Raw genomic sequence first — 24348 nt, forward strand, 5'->3', positions numbered from 1 at the left:
CTTAATGTCAGAGCCGAGGGCATGTACTGTGACCAAAGGCGTCAGAGCCCAGGTCATACAGTTTACCCCTATCAAACACCACAATGATCCAGTCAATATTGTGTTAAAGCGAGAAACTGAGGAGGAAATATGAACACTTAAAGAATTATATTTGCACCATGTTGTCAATAAGCTAGTCGTGTTGTTACATATTAATTACATGCCCGTTGTAATAGTAATACATATATAGTGATATGGTTGTTGTTATTATTAGGTGACGTTAATGTCGGACGAAACTACACGCCCCATATGGCGCCATTGCGAATGTCCCGGATGTTCATCGCGCCGGAAGAGAAGGAAGTGTCTTCCCTGGCCATCTTGTGGCAGCTTCCCGCGAACTGTTCGCGTCAAGCCTCGTAGAATCGGAGGAGAATCCCACAGAAGGGGCGCCATCATGCCCGGACACCTGCAAGAAGGCTTCGGCTGCGTCGTTACCAATCGGTTCGACCAGCTATTGGACGACGAGTCCGATCCGTTCGAGGTGTTAAAGGCCGCGGAGAACAAGAAGAAAGATGCGGCCGCGTCGGGTGCCGCGAAGACCGCGGCTCAAGCCGCCAAGCAGCCGAAAAAGGAGTCCCAGAAGGACAGGAAGAACCCGCTGCTGGACAAAAAGGAGGATTCCCAGGCGCCGGTGCCCCTGAAGAAGGAAGGTAGGAACTACAGCAAACGTCCGGCTGGCGCGTCGCGACGCGGGCTCAGCGTGCTTCTCCTGCACCCCGTGGAGCCGCAGTCAGTCGGCCGGGCCCGCTTTGTGTTTATGTGCTGCGCTTCGCCGACATCCGGGAAGCTGCATCGCGGGTGGCCGGGCGTTACGGACACACGGGGCGTTACGTTACGGATACAGGTGATGCTAGGGGGCGTTACGGACACAGGTGTTGTTACAAAGCGTTACGGACACAGGTGATGCTACTGGGCGTTATGGACACAGGTTATGTTACGGGCCGTTACAGACACAGGTGATGTTACGGGGTGTTACGTTACGGATACAGTAGATGCTACTGGGCATTACGTTATGGATACAGTTGATGTTATGGGGCGTTATGGACACAGGTGATGCTACTGGGCGTTACGGACACAGGTGATGTTACGGGGCCTTTACAAACACAGGTGTTGTTACGGGCATTACGGACACAGGTTATGTGCCATTATGGGTACAGGTGACATTACAGGGCATTACGGATACAGGTGATGTTACGGGGAATTACAGACACAGGTGATGTTATGGGGCGTTACAGATACAGGTGATGTTACAGGGCGTTACGGACACAGGTTATGTCCCGGTACGGGTGACATTACAGGGCATTACGGATACAGGTGATGTTACGGGGCATTACAGATACAGGTGATGTTATGGGGTGTTACAGATACAGGTGATGTTACAGGGCGTTACGGACACAGGTTATGTCCCCGTATGGGTGACATTACAGGGCATTACGGATACAGGTGATGTTACGGGGCATTACAGATACAGGTGATGTTATGGGGCGTTACAGATACAGGTGATGTTATGGGGTGTTACAGATACAGGTGATGTTACAGGGCGTTACGGACACAGGTTATGTCCCCGTATGGGTGACATTACAGGGCATTACGGATACAGGTGATGTTACGGGGCATTACAGATACAGGTGATGTTATGGGGCGTTACAGATACAGGTGATGTTATGGGGCGTTACAGATACAGGTGATGTTACAGGGCGTTACGGACACATGTTATGTCCCCGTACGGGTGACATTACAGGGCATTACGGATACAGGTGATGTTACGGGGCATTACGGATACAGGTGATGTTACGGGGCATTACAGATACAGGTGATGTTATGGGGCGTTACAGATACAGGTGATGTTATGGGGCATTATAGATACAGGTGATGTTACTAGCCGCCTGAAAAAGTGACACGGGACGCACAGTTGCTTAATTTCACCAGTGTGAGCAACATTTCCACCAATCCGGCTACTTCAACATTACGTATACGTAGTGGTGAGAAGTTGGTCGCTGCCAGTGCAGGTCTTAGATAAGTTGGCATGCGGTGTCCGGAGTGTGTGCACTCTGCCCCAGCCATAAACCCTGTCACTGGGCTAGAACGCCACAGAACAGCGGTCCCCAGCCTTTGTCGTACCAGGTATGACCAGAAGCAGCCGCCGGGCACGTAATAAAACCATAATAATGTGTGCAATAGCTTGTGGGCTTCGTTTACCTGCATTCAGCAGTGGCAGAAACGTGCTTGGAGAGAGGCACAGACAGGGAGATGATCTGAGCATAAAAAACACCCTGCAGTGAATAAAATTGAATAAAAATGGTGGGTCCGGTTAAGTGGTTGAGAACCGCTGCCATAGGTTAGTGATGGACGTGTAGCACCTCAGTGATGGAAGTGTGTAAGAGCTGCATGGGGAGACACTTATTTAGATGTAAATAAAGCAGAAATGGTATTATATGCTGAGTATTGTTGGTATTAATAAGCTACAAATAAGCTGTCTTCTCTTCTCCCCTCTTGCAGTTATCCTCTATCTAACACGGCCTATTTATAACAGACTTGAACTGGCGCCTTGTGCTGTCAGGTTATTTCAGGTTGTGTTCTATTTTAGGGATTCGGAGGGTTGGTCGGAGGCCAGAGCAGCAGGGCCAGCCTGGCTCCCAGCACCAGGGAGGTCAAGGGGATGGACGCCCCGGAGACAGAAGGCCAGACAGACGGCCCCCGCGCGAGCGGCGCTTTGACAAGCCCAGCGAAGACAAGCCAGAGGGAGGGGAGTTCACAGCGGACAAGTAGGTCTTTGTGGGATGCTTTGATCAGTTTCACTTGGACGTTTGTGTTAAGGGGAGTGAACCATGGCCAAAGGAGACTTTTCAGGATGGCATGTGAGACATAATTCATCATGGTATAAATCTTAGCCATATTGTACTATACTGTTACTATGACAATGATATTACAGTACTCTTTGTTCTTTGTTTTACTTAAGCATGTTAAAGTTTCCCTAAATAACAAAATTGTGTAGAAATGGAGAAATATACTTTGTTTTGTCCCATGCCTAATCAACCAGTATGTTTATTACAACAGAGCTAATGACCATGGCATCATGCATCTGACTGGGTTTGTTTACCTCATAGACCTGGAGGGGACAGACCTCAGCGGGGACGTGGCGGTGGTCGTGGGGGACGTGGTGGCCGCGGCCGTGGCATGGGAAGGAGCGATGGCTTTGACACTCGTGGCAAGCGTGAATTTGACAGACATAGTGGCAATGAAAAAACGTGAGTTGATCGACTGTTATTGGGCAGAGGTCTGTTGTGGCATTTTGGCCCAAGCATTAAGGCAGAACTGTCATGTTTTGATGTGAGGCTATATCATGTATATCATCTATACGGGGCAGTGGTGGCCTAGTGGGTAAGGAAGCGGAACAATAATTGGAAGGTTGTCTGTTCAAATCCCGAACCTGCAAGGCACCGTCACCACACACTGCTCACTGGGCGCCTGTCATGGCTGCAACTCACCAAGGGTGATGGGTTAAATGCAGAGGACACATTTCGTTGTGTCACCGTGTGCTGTGCTGCAGTGTGTCACAGTGACATTTCCCTCTCGCTAATCAGCGGCCAGAAAACTGAGGAAAAGCGTGGCGGGGCCGGATCTCACAACTGGGGCAACGTGAAGGATGAAGTCAGGTAAAGTCTTTTTTTATTTACTTGTTTTCACAAAAAATTGAATTATGCTTATGTTGAAGGTGACCATTGTGCAACCCCTGCAGTATCGCATGTTGCAGCCTGTAAAATGCCATCTGCAACATCTGCTGCTGTTTGTGGTTCCCAGTTAGTGTTTTCCTGCCTGCTGGTGGGAATGGGTGGGGACTGGTTAAGAACTGTTGGACCTGCTTACATTGTACCATTCTAGATCCCTTACATGATTTCTGAGCAGTATTTTTGTACGTTTGAAAGTGCGCATGCAGACAGAGAGTAGCCTGACCTGTCAGATATCGCCTGTATTTAAAAACGCAAAAAAAAAAGAAGTGAACCTGTAAAAACTTAAATGCGATGACATTGAAAATTTGGCGCACCTAACTTTTGTGCTGGTGAACTTATGAAAAAAGTCGGGCACACCAGTACAAAATGTTAGTCTACAGTCCTGGCATAAAAGGTACAAAATGTTTAAAGTGTGGGAATCTTTAACATGGTAAAGGAAGGCAACGTGGTAAGGTGATACAGTACCTGAATTGAAAGCTTCCACACGTAAACTGCAGTTCACCAAGTGGAACCTCTGCAAGGTACCTCTCCAAGGTAACATAAAAGTTGATGCTAGCTGGGTTAAGATTGCTAACTAATTTAGACACTTGTATTTGTGATTATTGGTAGCCTATGCGGTAGTATCATCCACTTGTCATCTCGGACACAGAAACAGAGAGACAGCAAGCTACCCAGCCCTGGCAGAACTGGCTAAGTCAATGCTCTCAAGAGGGCTTTTGTTCTCTGCTGCTAGGAACGTTGCCTCAACGTTTCCAGCAGAACTAAGAGCAAGCCTTAGTTCTGCTCATATGGAAACGCTGACATTTTTACACTGGAACAGTCACTTGCTTTTGTAAACTATTGCATATGCATTGCACACAAATGCACTAAGGCCAAGTTTATCTTAATGTGTGTGCATTTATTTGTTGTAAGTCATTATTTGTTGTAAGCTGACACTTTTAGTTGAAATAAAAAGCAGGAAAACAGCCATTTGCTTGATTATTTAAACAGGCATTTCATCTTACAATAATGCATGATCAATATTGTTTAAGTAAATTTCATCGATGAAATTGCCAGAAAAGTATTCCAAAAGTATTCTACAGTTGCAGCCCTACATGAAAACAATCACTTTCACATATCTTTATTCAAGAATTTTTTTTTGAGGATAAAAATGTATTCCATGCTAGCAATGTTTAATGAGTTATACTATTGCTGTTTTAAACGTAATGAGTTATACTATTGCTGTTTTAAAACGTGACTTTTTATTTTTTATGATTTAAAATTGTAGTGAGCACGAGCAGCCCCCTGCGCCTCAGGAAACCCATGTAGGAGAGGAACACGCCCCTGCTGACTCTGAAAACAAGTGAGTATGCTGGAGGAGAGGCCCATTCTTAAACCTTCTGCGGTCCATAATGTCCAGAGTCCTGTTACATCTTTAATCACAATGGAGCTCTCTGTCTCAGACATTTGAAATGTAACAGGACTATTTTGTACATTTTGAAGGGAAAATGAAGTGGAAGAGGTGAAGGACGAAAGCCCTAAGGAAATGACCCTTGATGAATGGAAGGCCATGCAGGACAAGGAGCGCTCCAAGGTTGAGTTCAACATCCGCAAACCCAATGAGGGCAATGATGGCCAGTGGAAGAAGGGCTACGTGCTGCACAAGTCCAAGAGCGAGGACGTTGGCGGGGTAAGACCATGGGTTGTAATACCAGCTGTAAGGGCTCTTACTCTTAACAATTCCCCATTTTGGAATTTCATATTTATTCAGCCCTTCAACTGCACATAAATTGCAACAGATTATGCTGTCTTGAGCAATTTGTACCAGGCCCATTTGAATAAAACATATTTGATATACCTGTAAGTATTTTACTTAAAGGTTTAAATAGGAGATTATTGCAGTTTATATTCACTGACCCTTTGTGTTTTGTGCAACTGGGCAATGGCTATAGATCACCTTACAGTTTTAGTCTTGAGAACATTGACATCAAAGGAATGTCAAGCGTAGTTGTGTTTTGCTGCTGTGTCAAAGCATTATAGTGAAGTGTCTTATTTATTTTAAGGCCTGTTTCATATGATATTTTCTTGTTATATTTAGGCTGCTTATTAAGTGTTTTTTTTTTTTTTTTTTTGCTCCCTGTTTGAATAAGAAGAAGTCCGGTGCTTTGATTGACTCTGGGGATTATGAGGCCGATTCAACCACTCTGCACCACAAGGTGATTTGATCTTCCTACTGTTTGCTGAATCGCCCTCAAACACAATTCACTGTGTGCAGCGATCAGTGTTGTGTATTTAAACAGCTCCACCCCCAATTAGGTATTTGTTAGCTAATTATTATTATTTGTATGCAGCAGGGTGGTGACGATGTTACTGGAGACCATCACTTCCGCAAGCCGGCCAATGACATCACCTCTCAGCTGGAAATCAACTTTGGAGATCTGGGGCGCCCTGGGCGTGGACGTGGGGGCTCTCGTGGTGGTCGAGGGGGTCGCAGTGGTGGTGGCAACAGGGCAGGGCGTGGGGGAGGCAGGACTGAAAAGGTGAGTAGAAACAGTGTGTTCTTTCCTATACATAGCTGTTTCTGTCACAAATATAAAAAAGGATAACTTGAAAGTAGTTTGGTTATGTTCAAGAAGGTACATTTGAGGGAAGTATACTTTGAATGTGCTGCTGTAGGTGAAAGTATTTTTACCCTTTCAAACAGAGCCATTGTTTCATAATATTTAATACCCACTGAAGAATACATATGACAGTATTAGAAAAGTCTGGGTTCTGGCTTAACTGGAACAATGTTCAGGAGGAAGACTGTAAACACCCAGCAGACATCACCTCATTTCCTCTTGCTGTTTACATCAGGGTACCCACAGGGTCTTAAAAACCTGAAAAAGTCTTTTGGAATTCTTAAAATTAAGGTCTTGAAAAGTTAGAGACTGTGAGAGAATATCCAAGAATAAAAATACACTGCTAAAAAATAAAGCTAACAAATACTTTGTTATTTGCATAGTTGAATTTGATGACAACAAAATCACACAAAATTATTGATGGAAATCAAAATTATCAACCCATGGAAGTCTGGATTTGGAGTCACACTTGTGTGGAAAAACACTACAGGCTGATCCAACTTTGATGTAATGTCTTTAAAACAAGTCGAAATGATACTCAGTAGTGTGTAGCCTCCTACAATGCCTGGACATGTTCCTTATGAAGTGGTGGATGGTCTCCTGAGGGATCTCCTTCCAGACCTGGACTAAAGCGTCCGCCAACTCCTGAACAGTCTGTGGTGCAATGGTGGATAGAGCGAGACACAATGACCCAAATTTCCCTTGATGTGTTCAATTGGATTCAGGTCTGGGGAACGGCCAGGCCAGTCCATAGCATCAGAGCATCATTTTAACACCTACACACGTGGACAAAATTGTTGGTACCCTTCTGTCAATGAAAGAAAAACTCACAATGGTCACAGAAATAACTTTAATCTGACAAAAGTAATAATAAATAAAAATTCTATGAAATTTAACCAATGAAAGTCAGACATTGGTTTTCAACCATGCTTCAACAGAATTATTTTTATAAAATAAACTCATGAAACAGGCCTGGACAAAAATGATGGTACCCCTAACTTAATATTTTGTTGCACAAACTTTTGAGGCAATCACTGCAATCAAACGATTCCTGTAATGGTCAATGAGACTTCTGCACTTCTCAGCAGGTATTTTGGCCCACTCCTCATGAGCGAACTGCTCCAGTTGTCTCAGGTTTGAAGGGTGCCTTTTCCAGACGGCATGTTTCTGCTCTTTCGGGTCATTGTCCTGTTGCGAGACCCATGACCTGTGACTGAGACCAAGCTTTCTGACACTGGCCAGCACATTTCACTCTAGAATCCCTTGATAGTCTTGAGATTTCATTGTACCCTGCACAGATTCAAGACACCCTGTGCCAGATGCAGCAAAGCAGCCCCAGAACATAACAGAGCCTCCTCCATGTTTCACAGAACGGACGGTGTTCTTTTCTTGATATGCTTCATTTTTCTGTCTGTGAACATAGAGCTCATGTGCCTTGGCAAAAAGTTCAATTTTTGTCTCATCTGTCCATAGGACATTCTTGTGGCTTGTCATTACATTTACATTTACGGCATTTGGCAGACGCCCTTATCCAGAGCGACTTACAACGTGCTTTCAAGTTACCATCGATGAAGAGATCAATTCCGGTTCACTAGGACCCCAACTATGAATACATCTATTTAATTCACTCTGTTGTAGATTCTGTACACAAAGTTCGACAACAAGAAAATTACAATTTAATCTAAATATTCTTTAAAGAGGAAGGTCTTGAGCTGTCGTTTGAAGGTGCTCAGTGACTGAGCTGTTCTGACCTCGAGGGGAAGTTCATTCCACCACCGAGGGGCCAAGATGGAGAAGAGTCTAGATGAATGTTTTCCTTTTACCTTCAGAGATGGAGGGACCAGGCGAGCAGTACTGGAGGCTTGGAGTAAACGAGGTGCAGTGCGGGGTGTAATAAGGGCTTGTCCACGTGTAGTTTGGCATATTCCAGTCTGGCTTTTTTATGATTTGTTTTCAACAATGGTGTCCTCCTTGGTCGTCTCCCATGAAGTTCGCTTTGGCTCAAACTACGACAGATGGTGAGATCTGACACTGATGTTCCTTGAGCTTGAAGTTCACCTTGGATCTCTTTAGAAGTTTTTGTGGGCCCTTTTGTTACCATTCGTATTATCCGTCTCTTTGATTTGTCATCAATTTTCCTCCTGCGGCTATGTCATGGGAGGTTGGCTACAGTCCCATGGATCTTAAATTTCTGAATAATATGTGCAACTGTAGTCACAGGAACATCAAGCTGCTTCGAGATGGTCTTATAGCCTTTACCTTTGACCTGCTTGTCTATAATTTTCATTCTAATCTCCTGAGACAACTCTTTTCTTCGCTTCCTCTGGTCCATGTTGAGTGTGGTACACACCATGTCACCAAACAACACAGTGACTACCTGGAGCCCCATATATAGGGCCACTGACTGATTACAAGATTGTAGACACCTGTGATGCTAATTAGTGGACACACCTTGGATTAACATGTCCCTTTGGTCACATTATTTTCAGTCTTTTCTAGGGGTACCATCATTTTTGTCCAGGCCTGTTTCATGATTTTTTTTTTAAATAATTCTGTTGAAGCATGGTTGAAAAGCAATGTCTGACTTTTATTAGTTAAATTTCATAGAAATTTTATTTATTATTACTTTTGTCAGATTCAAGTTATTTTTGTGACCATTTTGAGTTTTTCTTTCATTGACTAAAGGGTACCAACAATTTTGTCCACGTGTGTAGGTTTGTAATCAATGATTTTTCACAAGGGGCTAGGAAAGCGAGGTCAATACGGGGGTCACCACTATCAAAAGAATACATTCAGTCTTACTCTCATTTAGTTCCAGTGGTATTTACAAGGTTTAACTTTTAAGAATAATAGAGGATAAAACAGCGCGCGTGGTGTTTTGATTTTAACCCACAACTGCAACAACCAGGAACTTAAATGTCAAGACCAGAAAGAAACTCACAGGAAAGAAAATAACAGGTCAACTTAAAGCATCTTCACCACCATACCTTTCAAGATTAAAAAAAGATTTTTGATATGTGGAATGCTGAACTTGTGTTGATGCTGAGCAATTTTGGTCTTAATGGGATGTTGTGCTAAATAGCTGCGCATTAAGGTTTGGGAAGTGAGAGAAAAAATGAAATCTAATTTATTATGCATATTAGCACAGGTATGTCAATTAGAAATGTGTTTGTCTAAAGATGACACGTGTGTGTACCAGGTTTGGTGCTTGGTGCTGTATTTCCACAGGAAGAAAGAAATGCTTACACATTTGAAATGTCAGCATTAGGTCACTGTTTAACATATGAAAGTCGTTATCAGTGCTTCTAAACCAACTTCTTGACAACATCCGGCCCATATTTCATGTGGTTGTGATGAACCGTGTCCAAGCTCAATAAGGAAAACTAAAAGCTTGTTGTTTTTTTTTTTTGTTTGACTAGTTGGTGGCACTATACAATATTTTTACATGGGTGTGACCAGGGAATTACCCTGAATATGTCTGGGAAATTTGAAATACATTTGTACAAAATTTCAAGAGATTTTGAGCGTGGGAAAGGCCTCAAAAATGCCCCAAACCTCCAAAAATAATAATAATAATCCTTACAGATACAATAGGGCCTTTGTATTCCAGGAAAGGTGCAACCATTGTTAAGTTTCATTTAAAGTGGTTTTAAAAGGTCTTAAATTTAAGATATAAAATCCTGGTGGTACTCTGTTACTAATTTAAAGATTGGGAGACTTATGAATGAAGTTAAGTTGAGTGCCATAGACGGCCCAGGTTGACAACATTGCAGTTGTGTAGTCGGCCTTGTGTGAGTAGAAATATGTGTGCCAGATCAGCCTAAAGATGATGTCAGTAGCCGCTTCATTGGACATGGAGAATTAGCATGCATTTTTACTCAGTTTTACTCATCCGTGTTGCTCTCATTATGACTCCTTGCACTAATTGCAGGTTCAGGGTTACCTGTGTTAATCAGGAGCTCTGATTTTGACATTTGGGTCTGTTGCAGAGAAGGATCAACAGCGGAGTAAAATGCACCAACGGTGTTGCACATAACCAAGTGTCCTTAAACTCAGGAACCCCTGCCATAGATGAATTTGTAGCGTAGACATTTACTCAACTGCTCACACAACAATCTTAGCACTTATTGTCTCAGTCAGGCTGCATCATTTGAGTAATGTTTTATTTTAAGTACTGTTGTCCTGTATTGTGATATAGATTTAATATAATAATTAGCCTCTTAACTTTTGTGTTTGCAGTCAAGTGGAGTGTCTGTTCCCAACGTGGATGACCCAGAGGCCTTCCCAGCCCTGGCCTAAAACCAAGCAGCACCATCAGCCATCACAGACGCCCCTCTGGGACCCTCCTCTACGAGGCTTGCATGCTTAAGGATCCTCTGATTATCAAAAATGAAAAGGAAAAAAAAAAACGAGAAAAAAATATTTTAAAACATTGAAAAAAAGACTACCATCCATGCCATTCACTCTGAGGACTGTTTTACCCCCTTTTGAAAGGAAAAGAATAAGCAAAAGGACTTCTCTTGTTACACTGAAGCAAATTCTTGGTGAAGTTTTTGTATTTAGAAAATATGATAGCAGGGATGTTTCATACAGTATTTTTTTTTCCAGAGGTTGTGCATCCTCCATCAATATTTTTATTGCTGCTTGAATGTATGCATTTCCAAAACTGAACTGGAGCGTGGTATGGACCCATACTATATCTGCGGCATTTAGCCTTGACCCCATGTGTGATTCTTCGTAATCTTGGGATCATCTTTGATCGGCTGTTACCAAAAGGGGAATATTATGTATGAGATTGAGCTAGTAGGACCTCTGTCCTTTTTTATTTTGAAAGACATTGTACACAGTTGTAAGTGTATGTAAAGGAAATCCCTGAGGTTAAGTAGTCCAAAAGGTTTCATTTTATTTTGTTTTGTATTTTATTTTTTTCTTCCTTCAGCTTTTTTGTCTGAAGCTATTGGTTTTGTTTTAATGAGAGTAGTGACTTTTTTTCCCCTCCTCTCTCTTTCCTGGTGGACCAGTGGTCTTAGTTCATGTGCTTTTCCCTGTCCCTCTTCAAGATTTAGTCCTGGTCTTGTAAGAGTAGTCAGGGTGTATTGTAGTTCCAGGCTGGTCCTTGTAAAGGTTGCTTTGCGACCTGTCTTATCTGTGGACCACTATCAAAAATGTGTGTTTTATGTACCTGTCTTTGAATGTGTTTGAATGATAAGGACTTATTTTTGATGTACTTATTTGCCATGAACTTGGGTCATTGGAATCTTAGGTTCTAGGTTTAAACAGCTCCATTTGATCAGACAATTAGCTTTGTGTTGAAAGTTTGTAGTGAATTTTGGACATATCTTGCACTTAGTTTAATAATAACTCATACTCCACATGCTTATACCCATGAGTTCTCAACATCATGTTTTTGGCTTTTACCTGTTGTATTTCTTTTTGTGAAATTTGCTGTGTTTATTTCTATAATACAACAGCACTACTGCATTTTTTTGGTTTTGTTTTATGTAAAGAAAATGCACCATTCGGTGTGAAATGGCTGTACAACAGAAGAATGAATGCCAATCCTGCTTTTATCGATGTCTGAAGGCTTTAGTCCCCCTTTTGCTTCCAGCACATCCACTCTGTTCTCATGCGGGAGAGGGGATAGATGTTTAAGAGTCAGCAGTTCAGATCAATCTTTGCTCAAATAATTTATCAGACTTCCAGACCTTAGTGATGTGATATTATTTTTGAAAGGACTTGTACTATTTTTTTTTTCTTCAAACATCCCTGTTCAATAAATTGCTTAGAGGTGTTAAATGTTTTTTCTTGTCTGTGGTCGTGAATCAATTGAGCCGCGGAGACATTCATGCAACAATAGCGCCGAACTTGTGACGTACAGGGTCGCTTTAAATGGTGGGCGGGGTCGACGGAGAGGCCACGCCCACCGCCGCCCACCCGTTCCGGGACGGCGCAGCGTCTAGCTGCTGCAGCTATGGCGGGGACGGAAGACGCGAAGTCGAAGTGCGCGTCGGAGGAGACGAGTGGCGCTGCGGACACGACGTCCGTTTTCGCCAAGCTGTGCGCCGCGGCGTTTTACGGAGTCAGTTCCTTTCTCATCGTGGTCGTGAATAAAAGCGTCCTGACCAACTACAGGTAACGAACCGGTGACACTTTGGCCACGTGTGTGAGTCTAGGCTGAGGGAATAAATGTTCATTTTTAAATGATAAATACATGGATGCAGCCGAGTAAATGACAATAAACGGAAAGTGTGCTGTTGCAGGTTCCCGTCATCGTTATGCGTGGGCATTGGACAGGTAAGTGTTTTTTTGGAACTTTGGCCTCCAGTGCTCTGTTCTGACCGAATGATCATACTACACTTTACAGATGATGGCCACTGTGGTCGTGTTGTGGGTTGGGAAGGAACTGAGCATCATCACTTTTCCGGGTTTCAACCGTAGCATCCCAGGCAGAGTAAGTGTCGGAGCATAGGATGTCCAATCATCACAAATTCCGTATTCTTGTTCCAGATGAGGTAATCTGTTCTTTTCCTGTCCCATACACAGTTATTCCCACTGCCGCTTTTATATGTGGGAAATCAAATGACAGGACTGCTGGGAACAAAGCATCTGAAGTACGTACTGTACTGTATGCATTTGTTAACCGTTTAGGAGAATAATTATACAAACTTGCCACCAAATGCTTAAACAGAAACCATTGGCCCATTCCTGCATTGAACACAAACTGGACACTGTGGTTGCATCGTTTTCCAGTTTTTTTTTTTGTTTTTATTTTATAGTAGCCTGTGACTGTCACGGTCGTATAAATGACGTCCCCCCCTTATTGTCTCAGTTTGCCGATGTTCACGGTGCTCAGGAGATTCTCCATTTTGTTCACTATGCTGGCAGAGGGAACCCTTCTGAAGTAAGTTTCTGTCATTTCTATGCAAAGCGCCATCGCATAGACAATACTGCATACAGTTTTAAACGAGCTGTGCTTATTCCAGAAAGACGTTTTCCAGGTCCATTCAGCTTACAGTATTTACCATGATTTTCGGAGCACTAGTTGCTGCCAGGTAAGACACGTGACCCGTGATGGACTGCTCTACAGGTGTGGTGTTTAACTTGGCGAAATCGGGTGAAGGTGCAATTTTTTTCTTCCTCATGAATGTGTTGGTTTGTTTGCTGTAGCTCTGATCTGGCCTTTGACCTGCAAGGTTACATGTTTATTACAGTCAACAACCTTCTGACTGCTGCAGGTGGGGCATATATGAAACAGAAACTGGATTCCAAGGTATATGACACCACTAAAGATTAGGTATTATTGTTGTTTTGATATGATATAATAATATTAAACAATTCAAATTAAGAAATTATAATAAATAATAATAAAATGTACTTTAACACTGCTAATACATTGCCTCTTAATGGTCCTCAGGAGCTGGGAAAGTATGGGCTCCTGTATTATAATGCATTATTTATGGTTTTTCCCACCTTGGTGTTTGCATTTTTCACCGGTGACTTGCAGCAGGTAACTTTGTTTACTTCCACAATGAATATATTTTTAAATTAATAAAAAAAAACAAGTATGCTTCCCCCCTCACTCTCAGACCCTGGAGTTTGAAGGATGGTCGGACGTGTTTTTTGTTTTCCAATTCATTCTTTCTTCAGTTATGGGGTAAATAGTTAGTCTCTTAACATTTTAGAATGCGTTTCAGTAAAACTGGTGAAATGTTAATAGCATTACTGACATCGCTTATTTCTGCCAGTTTTGTTTTAATGTACTCCATTGTGCTGTGCACACACTACAATTCGGCACTGACCACCAGCATCGTGGGCTGTATAAAAGTAAGTCAGATTTACTGTTCCTTAGATGGAATGTGCTCTCTGATGACGTCTGATTTTCCTTCCTGCATTATCCACAGAATATCTTAGTTACATACATCGGGATGTTCTTCGGCGGTGATTACATTTTCACCTGGATTAATTTTATTGGATTTAACATAAGGTAAATTACTTGTTAATGTTCCCTGTACTATACATTTATATGAACTTTTTTTAATGCTTGTTTTCCTTGTTTAAACAGCATTGCTGGTAGTCTTGTGTACTCGTATATCACCTTCACAACAGCACAAAAAAGTACGTGAAAATGAATTTTGTTTTCTAATCCTGGGAAATAATACCTTTTAAATAAAACACTGCTGAATTTAAGGCTGGTAGATTTGCACTGAAAAGCTTTTCAGTATTATGACTATCATTCCTTTAAAATGATTGGCATTAATTCTTTCTTTCTTTTTTCTACAGAACAATCTTAACAGGACAGCAGTGTGTCTTCCCTGCAGCAGCGTGGACTCTAGAAGCAGAACTTCTAACTGTATTTTTATCCATGTGAACATTTTAGGCCAGAACAGTAACCAAATAAAAATTTTAAGTCTTAATACATGTAAATCTCTATACACACACAATTTTATGTTTGAGAACCTAAAGGAAGATTCAGTGAAAGTGAAGTGATTGTCATCGTGAAGCACAGCAAAATGTGCCCTCTATTGGGTGTCAGGTGAAATATTGCAGAATGTGGCTATATTTGAAGCAAGTATCAGTTCCTGTAGCTTGTACGGGGGTCGAACCTGTGTCCTTGGCGTTATTAGCACCACACTCTATCCAGCCTTGCCGGTTGATGTAGTTTGAAAAGTGACCTGTAATCTTGAGGGTGGATCTGGAGCATCTTTGGTGTTTACCAGCCCCCGTGGGCTACAGGAACGTGCTCTAACAAGGAAAGGTTTATTTATTTATTTTTTTTACCACAATTTGCAGTATTTCACCTGACACTCACAAAACCACAAATCTCTCACTCTTACTTCCAGCACACACTGTTGAAATGTCTTTTTTTTTTTTCATACTTCACTTAGGAATCATATTTTATTTTGGCATCAAACCAGATTTATCACATCGATCGTAAACAGCGATGACAGAAACAGGAACAGACACGCCGGTGTGCAGAGAAAGCTTCACCCAGAAATAGCTCACAAACTATAAAAACAAAGATCACATAGCACCGGGTGCCTTGAGCGTCTTTTTTTCTGCCATAATTCCAACATTGAAACATGAGCAACTCAGTATTTTCCAGTCTCTCTGAGACAAATAAACAGTTTTAAAGCATATAGTCAATAACATCAGCTACATAATAAAACCGAATGCTAAACCATCAGCGTTCAACATTCAACTCATTCATCAGGCAAATGGAACAGATGAGAACGAAGTGTTACATGAACTGAAACAAAGTCCACTTTTAAAATGGTAACCCTTCTAAATGCACTTGTAGGTCAACCCTGTAAACAGTGTTTATGAAAAGGGCAGTTTTACCTACATTCCACTGAAGCATGCCGTTCATTTTAGAAGGCGCTTTTGGGAGCACACACATAAGATTTTATTCCAGAAAGAAACTCTGGTTCTGAAGGGTTGCATAAATTTGAAGCGTCCCGTATGAGGGGAATGCCTAGGATTCAGTGTTTAAAGCGGTGTTGAACCCGAGAAGATAAGAGCTGTGACTTGCAATTCTAAAACATGTTCATGTGCCCACACTTTGTAATTCCCCTTTACTGTGCACACAGGATAATGATGGTGACCTCACCATGAAGGACACCGGACAGAGGCAGATTTACAAAACAGTTATCAAAAGTGTGAGATTTGTACAGATTAACAAAATCTTTACAAAACTTTACATGTTCACCAACTAGTGCCTTTCTAATGCTGGGTTACGAGTGATGAGTGAGAGCGGAAAGAACCTTTAAAACTGGAGCTAGAAATAGCAGTGTGCCTCTCGGTCCTGCTTCTCATGGTTCCCTGGTCTCTTCGTTACTGATCAATGATTGACTTAAATGTTGCAGCTTGCACCAACTCACAACTGAAACTTTGTGGGAGTTTTATTCTTAAAGCTGTCAGCACCTTTATCTCTCTTGAAACTGATGTCAGCACAGCTTAACTTTTTATAAATCATGAAAAAGCCATATCTACTCCAAATTTCCAAACAGAAAGAAAGTGGCTTTCATTTCAACATACATGTTGTACCTCCTCAGAAAAGATAGTACTAAAGGTTAAATATAAATAATAAAAACAAGAACAAAATCCGAGCCTTGACGGAAACTAACACATGAAGAACAGGACTGAAAAGGCACTGCGACTAGTGTTGTTATCACTGATCTCAAAGCTGCCCGACAACAAACCATCAGAGGATGCTTCCAATGGATCGTTTCTGTTTGTGTTTACTATATGGAATTTTAGCGTACCAGAATTCAGTTCGTCGACCACCATGACCACCTTCATCAGAACCAAAAATGAACATACAGAGTAAAAGTGCATCTTGTGTCTGCATTCCAAGTGAAAGCCAGGCCTATTAACCCCTTATGACTGTCCGTGCCTTACTAAAATGGCTTTACCAGCAAATCAATTTTTGTAAAAATATAAATATATATATATATATGTGTGTGTGTGTGTGTGTGTATTCGTTTTAAAAAAATATCACAGACATTTTTCAGATACAAATCCTTTTCTTAGTAAAAGGTTGACAGGTCTCTGGGGAAGGAGTGATGCAATGTTTGTGGTCCCTAGCCCAGCCTTGGGGCAAGGAATTTTGGTCTTGGGATTTGGTGTATATGTACCCGGGATCAGTCTTCCTTAGCCCTGGAAGCTTCAATTTCCAAATGGGCCTCACCCTCAGTCCGGCATTTCTTAGGTAAGGGCTCATAGGCTCGGCTGTCACTGTCACTGCACGCAGTCTCATTGCCATTCCTTTCTGGTGTTGGGGAATCGGTTGGGCAACAGCCATTAGAGTCCTGGCCTGTCAAGGGTGTGTGGGTGTTGCCATTAGGCTGGGTGCAGTCACTTCTCACTTCAGTACCTAAACCCAGCAGCTGGGCAGAGGAGGGGAAGGACTCAGCGCTGTAACTGTTCACACCTGTTCCACACAATACAGAGGTGAAGTCATATCAAGCATCAACATCCATGTTCTTTATGCATCTTAATCAATGAAGGATGTGCATTAGGGTCAGAACATCTTCTCACCATTATGGTTGCTCCCCTCCTCTCTTTCGGATTGGCATGTACTGCCATTCGGGGGAGGCGAGGCTGCTCTGCTGGACGCAGTGCTCTCCGTCTCATCCAGCAACCGGTCCATGTAATCCCTGCAGCACACTCTAGCTGTCAGACTGTCTGTTTCTGCTTACACACCCAGGAGCTAATAGGCACCACCACGCCAAGGGCACAATGTTCACTGTACATCAGGTGCAATTTACTGCACATAGTACTCATTAGCAGAGGTGGACCCTTCATAATTTTTTACGAACACACTGTAGAACGTGAAACTCTGTAATATACCATAATAATAGATTTTCAGCATATAGGTTGCATAAAAAAAAAAAATCATAGAATATATATTCACATATCCTGTTCATATTAATATATCAAGTACATATTAGTTACTATTTAACCTTCATACTTTAAATAGTCTTAGTTTTGATGAGTGTGCCACATACAGTGGTGTGAAGTTCTTTGAATGCTTCGGGAGATCTTGGATTACTTTTTTGCTCCACTCTTTTTGGTCAGCCGGCCACTCTTGGGAAGGTTCATCACTGTTCCATTTTTCATTTGGGGATAATGGCTCTCACTGTGGTTCAATGACTTTAGAAATGGCTTAATAACCTTTCCCAGACTGATATCTCTCAATCAATTTCTTGCTCTTTGGGAAATTTTGGTCTACATGGCTTTGTCAGGCAGGTCTTATTTAAGTGATTTCTTGACTGAGAACAGGTGTGGCAGTAATCAGGCCACGGTTTGTCTAGAGATGTCGAACCACTTTTAACACAGGGCCATGTAGGTTTGGATTTCACCACCCCTTAATAATAAAATCATTCACTTAAAATGCATTTGGTGTTTACTTGTATTATCCTTGTCTAATATTTGTTATTTTTATACATTTCAATCTGTCTAACAAAAAATGTAAGAAGTCACACCACTGTATGTAAATAGTGTGCTTGCATTACATATCCTGTCTGCACACACGACATGTCTACACTTTAAATTTACAGCATTATTCAGACACTTATTCAAGTGCAATAAGATCACTATTTATGTAATGTGATTGTAATATACATTAAAGTACACAATATGTTGCATGCTTTCACGTAAATGTTTCTGCTTTATTAACTGTGGATATACATAATAAAAGATATAAATAAAAGGTTTCCACTTACGTGACACCAGGGTGAAGGTTGTATTTCCGTTTACCAAGTCTGGTTTGCTGTGCAAAGAAATCGTAGCGCTCTGACTTCTTCCACATGTAATAAAATGCCACACATTCACCTACAGACCTAGTTCTCACCTGAAAAATAAAAATCACACAAAAAAGGATAACATTTTTATGCACATAAACAAAATCAACACCAAAACTCACAAAGCTCACCTTGTTGGCTTGTATGAAATGGAAATCTTTGCCATAAGCTTTTAGACCTTGTTCAAAATTTCGACACTCTTCCTCTGTCCAGACAGACAATTCTTCTGTAATGAGAAAAAACAATCATGTTTCTCAGTATTGTCATCTATTTTCCTAGATACAGAATAAACAAAAATAACTAAATGAAAAACTTTTATAATAATGTGGGAAATGTTTCTTTTGGTTGTTGCTGATCTCACCTCTAGCAGCTTTTACATTAAACCTTAGTCTTCTCAGAGCTTCAGCAGTATTAAAATCACACTTCACCAACTCGTAGAGGGCCTGGTGACAAGTAAGATGTTCATGAGAGCATTTACATTACACATAAACTCTAACAAAGGCCTTTTGGTTAATCAGCAATTGCTAACCTCAATTAAAATCAAACATTTTAATAAATTACACAAACTTGACTGACTTAACTTCAAGATCATCTTTGGTTTATAGAGCTAATAAAAATCAAAAAGTAATTTTTATTCTCTGTCTGATATAACAGCCACAAACATGTCACGTTACACACTCTACCTGCTCATTATCTTTGATATGGGAGCCTTCAGGGATGGCGTCCACACCTTTCTCTTCGCCGGTGCGTCTACAGGCCTCGGTTAAAAACTCCACTACTGTGTTTTCTGTGAGAAAGTCTGGATTCCAAAGTAGCTGATCTTCATTCTCATACACTACAGAAATTAAACAAACCAAAAAAAGAATTCAAACAGCACAAATAAGTCATAGCTACACAGGACTTTCTTGATTCTTTGTATTTCAGAACATTGTATATTTGATTGCAGCCATCTATACTTATTTGTGCAGCACATAGCACATCCCATACAGTTCAATCAGAAATGCATGCATGTTTCCCACATTTTAATAACCATATACAACATTTATGTACACATATTAAAGTGGTAAAGTTTTTAAATCATGTTTACCTTTTTCATTCTCCTTATACTTGCATAATCCTGTTGGTGTGTCAGCTTGGTACATTGAACCCACCATGATCTCCTGTAAAGGAAGGAGGGGGAGGTCAAAAATAAGTGTATAATTTGGCCATAGTGAGCTGAAAATAAAAACGTTCAATAAGCAAATATGTTAAGTCAAAAAGAGTCCGTCCATGATCCTATTTAACGATCTCAAATTTTCAAGGAGGTTCACACACTTCCCAATAGCAGAAGTTCCAAAATTTATCTCCCAATTAATAATAGTTTTGGCATAAAAAAGTATTTTTTTCAACTAACCTCAGGCCTGTTTTGAGTAGAGTTTTCTGGTGAGCCACTTTGAGATTGCTGTATCTAGAAAAATATTTAAGTTAGGTCCTTCAAATATGTAGAATTTGTGGACTTTTACACGTGCCTTTGGTTCATCATAGAATCCTGTTTGAAAATGTGTGAACCTCCAGGAATTTTTCCCACTAAATCGGAGTCCAAATCTTTCCCCCAAATCGATGGATCCAACATGGGTTCATGTCATGACACTAATTATACCTTTTTCCAGTCTTCTGATGGGACGTAGTCCTCGTCCTCATCAGATTCTTCCTCAGCATCATTATCTGATCAAAGAGAAAAAAAATAACACATGGCTATGCAGGGACTCTTACCTTTGAATATAATAAAAGCATTATATATACTATTCACATTAATTTACAGGACTTACTCTCAAAGGAGCTCTGTGGCCGAATGAGCTCTGCCGTGCTGTGGGTTGTCACTGATCGAGTATGGCCCTCGCCAGATGTATGGTTCTCATCCACGATTCCAGATGAGATCTTCACTGGAGTTTCCTATTTGTATTAAACAACAGAAGCAAAGCAAAATCTGGACCTGAAATCCCACAGCTATAGCAGGCTATACCATGTTGTCAAAACCACAGAAACGTTGTTGTACAGCCCTGTTCAAGTTTTAATACTAGCGCTAACCAATCTGTGTGTGATTCAGATGATGCAAAGAAACTGTACGCAGCTTGTATGGTAGTAATAGATGTTTTAATGACTGGAAGATGTATTTACGTGATAGAGTTTACAATTTAGTGAAGATAGGACTCAAAGGATTATGTTCAATGGAGACCTCAGACTCATGCCTCAAGAGCTATTTAATTGATCCGGGTGAATCATGAATCACACAGTACTACAGCTCACAGTAACATGGCCCCCTCTGTCAGCTGATGGAGGAAGGAGGTGAACTGCTATTAGTACCTCATGCCTACCCTCTGCCAGCACTAACCTTATTTCTCTTCAGCTCCTCAGTGCTTCTACTGCTCTCATCATTGTCTATATCCTCTCCATCTTCCTCATCCTCCTCTTCCTCATCCTCCTCTTCATCTTCTTCTATAGACTCAGGATTACCATAACCATAAAGATTTAAAAGATCCTGTAAGGGCATTTCTCCCTCCTGTGGAAATAGAGTGGAAATCGGGGTTAAACATGACACTGAAATTTACAGGAAAGAACAAAGTTTAAAAAAACTCTGCAAATATGTCGTGCTCAGTATCCACTTGAGATTGTACAAAACATTATCCAGCAATATAATACTCTGATGTACTGAACATCAATGCTGTTTTTATAAGAAACAAATGGAGGAACTGAATGCAATTTCCCCCAGAAAGTACTGTTTCCTTCATGACAAAATACAGATTTTTCTCTTCTTAATCGATATCATGCTCACACTGCAATGTACAGAGTATGGCAGAATGGACAGTATTATAATATGGACATGGACAATACTTTGTTGCTGGGTTCTCTGTGAACCCTAGTGTGCTCCATAATTTCAAATCACTTGTTCATGTGCAAGCATTTTTCATGGCTAGGGAACAGTTGCTCTACCTTTGCCATTCTTTGGACACAGAACCAGTAATGTGACCTTGAATAACCATGTTCGGCTTCACTGTACCACATACCCTGGTAAGGTCTTTAATCTCATTTCCAAAGTTGGTTTCCCCCTCAAGCCTCTCCTCTTCTTCAAGCGTTTGCTCATCATCATAATCATGATTCAACATGTCAGCGGAAGGATCAAAGTCTAGGTTGTCAGACCCAGTTGAGACTCCTACAAAGCAATACCAACAAAAGTATTAAAACGATCATTTATCTAATTAACATGCATTTCTACACTCTAAAAAAACAACACTCCATGCACATTAGAGCAGAGTTGATATTTGGTTTACCTGGGCTTGAATTCCCAAAGGAGGACTTGTGGAAAGAGTGATAAAAAAATACATGAAAAAAAAACACAATTACAAACAACATTTTGTTGAGACACAGCATAGATAAACAGATCAAATCAGTAAATCACTAAAAGCACTATACTGTCCGACTGGAAAGCAAGTCTGAATTAAGACGATTTTTTTTTTATGGACCAAGACATTTAATTAATGGGTGGTAGTAGCCTAGTGGGTAACACACTCGCCTATGAACCAGAAGACCCGGGTTCAAATCCCACTTACTATCACTGTGTCCCTGAGCAAGACACTTAACCCTAAGTTGCTCCAGGGGGGACTGTCCCCTGTAACTACTGATTGTAAGTCGCTCTGGATAAGGGTAAATGTAATGTAATGTAAATGTAAATGTAATCAACTCAAAAAGCGCCATGGCAGAAGCCATTCAACCAGTTAACACTACAACACAACTGGCAGAACTGAACTAAATTAAACTGCATTTTTATCTAATAGTGCTCAATTAAACCAGCATTTACAAAAGAAACATAATCGCAAAAGATATATATATAAATTGTTAATCTGTGTACGTAAAGGTTCTAAAACGTTTTTTAAAAGAATAATATACTGCTTTGACGTTCGCACCGATGCGCGAATAAGGAGCGTCTGAGAGCCATTTAGCTAAATCCTGGCTATTCAACTAGCTTAGCTGAGAAGTTGTGCAGAATACACAGCTCTGAGGAAAATACGCACGACGACACACAAAATACACCGAAAGCAACTGCACCCATTATATGCGCTTCGACATCGCAAATACAAACTGCCGTACGTGACAATTCCTTACAAATACGATTATTACTTAGACAATATGTATTATTTTTCTGTCTTACCTCCGCCATGTTTGCAGTACTGATGGGTCACATTAGGGGGGGTCACCCATAGTTCCCGGATGCACATGCTCCGCCCTCATATTAATCTGGACCCCTTTTTAATAGCTGTTGACCGAAACCTCATTGGTTGTATATCACAGTGTTATACATTTACCCGTCACAACCACAACTAATCAACTTATATGAATAATTTCCCTTTTCCCTTATAAGCTGCAAGGAATGTTTTGTATAAATAATCTTTACGTTTAATTCAAACAAGACAAGCACGATATGATACAGCAATATGGATGTATGAAATCTTTTAATCTGGTATTGCACAATTATGAGAAATGTACATGTGAATTACACATCAACCATATCAAAAGAGATGACAACACAACACGCATAATGAGTATGAATGGAAAGGTATTCAACTCCATTTTGTCCCCAGCAAATATCTTCCTTGTCATTTAGATAGATTAAACTATCTGCCCATTGAGGCAAGCACATTAGTTCACAACAATTTTCTTTAAAACAATTTTCTTGTACCCTCTTTGTAAAAGTAACTTGAGGCAGCAATGACAGCATGGTGCACAACAATGCAGGATTTCTGTCACACCACCAGGTGGCAGTGTCTTCAGCATCCCATACTTTTGGCACTCATTCTGTCCAGTTTGTGTCCGAAGCAAGCCTGCCCTGCAGTATAAGTTCTCTTTGGACCTCTGTGTTTTTTCCGACCACTGGGTGCCTCAATTGTCTGGGACTTGGTGAGGTTCATATGGAGATTTTGTGCCAGATGTAACCTTTCCTCTTCCAGTTTGTGGACAGAGTCCTCAGTATTGGAAGAGTTCCTTAAAACTTGAGTCCTGTTGTGCTGTAAATGTTAGATTAATTTATGAAAACTATATTTTTGCTTTGTGAACAAATTTGCTAAAATAATTAGAAATGACATGGTCCACATTATAGCCAGGAAAATGATCACCTGATTTTACTGAATATTGTGGTCATCAAACTTCAATAAGAAATTGTCCAGAAGACGTTTTTTTTATATTGAAAAATGTTTCATTATTTTATACAGCTTGAAATATTGTGTCAGTAATACTTTTCATTTGATTTTCTTGATTTGAAAAGACTCGAGTAACAGTGCATCCTCATCAGTGCGAGATAAGTACTTTCGTACCTATGAGATTTGCTCAATGAAACGCAAATCTGTTTATCTGTAACCCATAGTGCCACTAACCTTGTTAGGTGTTGTTGCCAGCGGTTTTGCGCTGAGTGGAAAAGACAAGCAGAGCATCAACAGTCCACACGTGATCACCAGCGCAATGCCCATCCTCGCGTCTGCAGATCGTGCTGGACAGAATGCAGCCGTCAACTCCCGCGCCCCGGAGCTTTATAATATCCCGGCGTGATGTCACATCACACTGGAAACCGCATCCTTTCCATCACCCTTATACATCGTCCTCCAATATTAACGCGGACATCTAATAAAAACTTAGTGTAATAAAAAG

General features: G+C 41.1%; 3 protein-coding genes across 10 annotated transcripts; 2 read left to right on the top strand and 1 right to left on the bottom strand.

Annotated features, from left to right (window-relative positions):
* The first annotated feature begins 305 nt into the window (after positions 1-305).
* Positions 306-10851, top strand: serbp1b (SERPINE1 mRNA binding protein 1b). 7 transcript variants are annotated; one of them, XM_028976173.1, is made up of 9 exons: positions 306-689; positions 2627-2804; positions 3147-3287; positions 3624-3695; positions 5038-5112; positions 5250-5439; positions 5900-5965; positions 6101-6289; positions 10610-10851. In XM_028976173.1, the coding sequence occupies exons 1-9, from the start codon at positions 434-436 to the stop codon at positions 10667-10669; spliced, it is 1227 nt and encodes a 408-aa protein (XP_028832006.1). In that variant the 5' UTR covers positions 306-433; the 3' UTR covers positions 10670-10851. The 7 variants fall into 7 exon arrangements, with proteins under 7 accessions (XP_028832006.1, XP_028832009.1, XP_028832012.1 ...); XM_028976176.1 differs by having other exon boundaries at positions 6104-6289; XM_028976179.1 differs by having other exon boundaries at positions 307-689; positions 5903-5965; positions 6104-6289.
* Positions 10852-12309: 1458 nt separating this feature from the next.
* Positions 12310-14784, top strand: slc35d1b (solute carrier family 35 member D1b). The gene is made up of 13 exons (XM_028976642.1): positions 12310-12502; positions 12631-12664; positions 12735-12821; positions 12914-12981; positions 13200-13271; positions 13354-13422; positions 13538-13640; positions 13785-13877; positions 13957-14024; positions 14116-14194; positions 14272-14354; positions 14433-14485; positions 14651-14784. Exons 1-13 carry the CDS (start codon positions 12342-12344, stop codon positions 14659-14661), a joined length of 981 nt encoding a protein of 326 aa, XP_028832475.1. The 5' UTR covers positions 12310-12341; the 3' UTR covers positions 14662-14784.
* A 462-nt stretch (positions 14785-15246) lies between these two features.
* On the bottom strand, positions 15247-24213 carry mier1b (mesoderm induction early response 1b, transcriptional regulator). 2 transcript variants are annotated; one of them, XM_028976640.1, is made up of 15 exons: positions 24078-24213; positions 22859-23711; positions 21981-22005; positions 21717-21862; positions 21044-21211; positions 20481-20604; positions 20312-20376; positions 20066-20119; positions 19760-19832; positions 19356-19507; positions 19034-19115; positions 18804-18898; positions 18595-18722; positions 17408-17526; positions 15247-17300 (listed from the first exon to the last, which is right to left on the bottom strand). In XM_028976640.1, exons 2-15 carry the CDS (start codon positions 22865-22867, stop codon positions 17011-17013), a joined length of 1530 nt encoding a protein of 509 aa, XP_028832473.1. In that variant the 5' UTR covers positions 22868-23711; positions 24078-24213; the 3' UTR covers positions 15247-17010. The 2 variants fall into 2 exon arrangements, with proteins under 2 accessions (XP_028832473.1, XP_028832474.1); XM_028976641.1 differs by lacking the exon at positions 20066-20119.
* Between the last annotated feature and the right edge of the window lie 135 nt (positions 24214-24348).

The sequence above is a fragment of the Denticeps clupeoides genome, chromosome 4 (genome assembly GCF_900700375.1).
Source record: "Denticeps clupeoides chromosome 4, fDenClu1.1, whole genome shotgun sequence".
Taxonomy (NCBI): domain Eukaryota; kingdom Metazoa; phylum Chordata; class Actinopteri; order Clupeiformes; family Denticipitidae; genus Denticeps; species Denticeps clupeoides.

What these genes read in the sequence shown, in the direction of transcription:
- mier1b (XM_028976640.1), bottom strand. An exon ending in AGGAGCTGAAGAGAAATAAG is followed by an intron (nt 20,605 to 21,043) that starts GTTAGTGCTGGC and finishes TAATACAAATAG; the next exon opens with GAAACTCCAGTGAAGATCTC. An exon ending in GGAGGGGAGCAACCATAATG is followed by an intron (nt 17,301 to 17,407) that starts GTGAGAAGATGT and finishes TGTGTGGAACAG; the next exon opens with GTGTGAACAGTTACAGCGCT.
- slc35d1b (XM_028976642.1), top strand. Translation starts at nt 12,342, where the DNA reads ATGGCGGGGACGGAAGACGCGAAGTCGAAGTGCGCGTCGGAGGAGACG. An exon ending in TATGCGTGGGCATTGGACAG is followed by an intron (nt 12,665 to 12,734) that starts GTAAGTGTTTTT and finishes TACACTTTACAG; the next exon opens with ATGATGGCCACTGTGGTCGT. An exon ending in ACCGTAGCATCCCAGGCAGA is followed by an intron (nt 12,822 to 12,913) that starts GTAAGTGTCGGA and finishes TCCCATACACAG; the next exon opens with TTATTCCCACTGCCGCTTTT.
- serbp1b (XM_028976173.1), top strand. Translation starts at nt 434, where the DNA reads ATGCCCGGACACCTGCAAGAAGGCTTCGGCTGCGTCGTTACCAATCGG. An exon ending in GGGGAGTTCACAGCGGACAA is followed by an intron (nt 2,805 to 3,146) that starts GTAGGTCTTTGT and finishes TTTACCTCATAG; the next exon opens with ACCTGGAGGGGACAGACCTC. An exon ending in AACGTGAAGGATGAAGTCAG is followed by an intron (nt 3,696 to 5,037) that starts GTAAAGTCTTTT and finishes TTAAAATTGTAG; the next exon opens with TGAGCACGAGCAGCCCCCTG.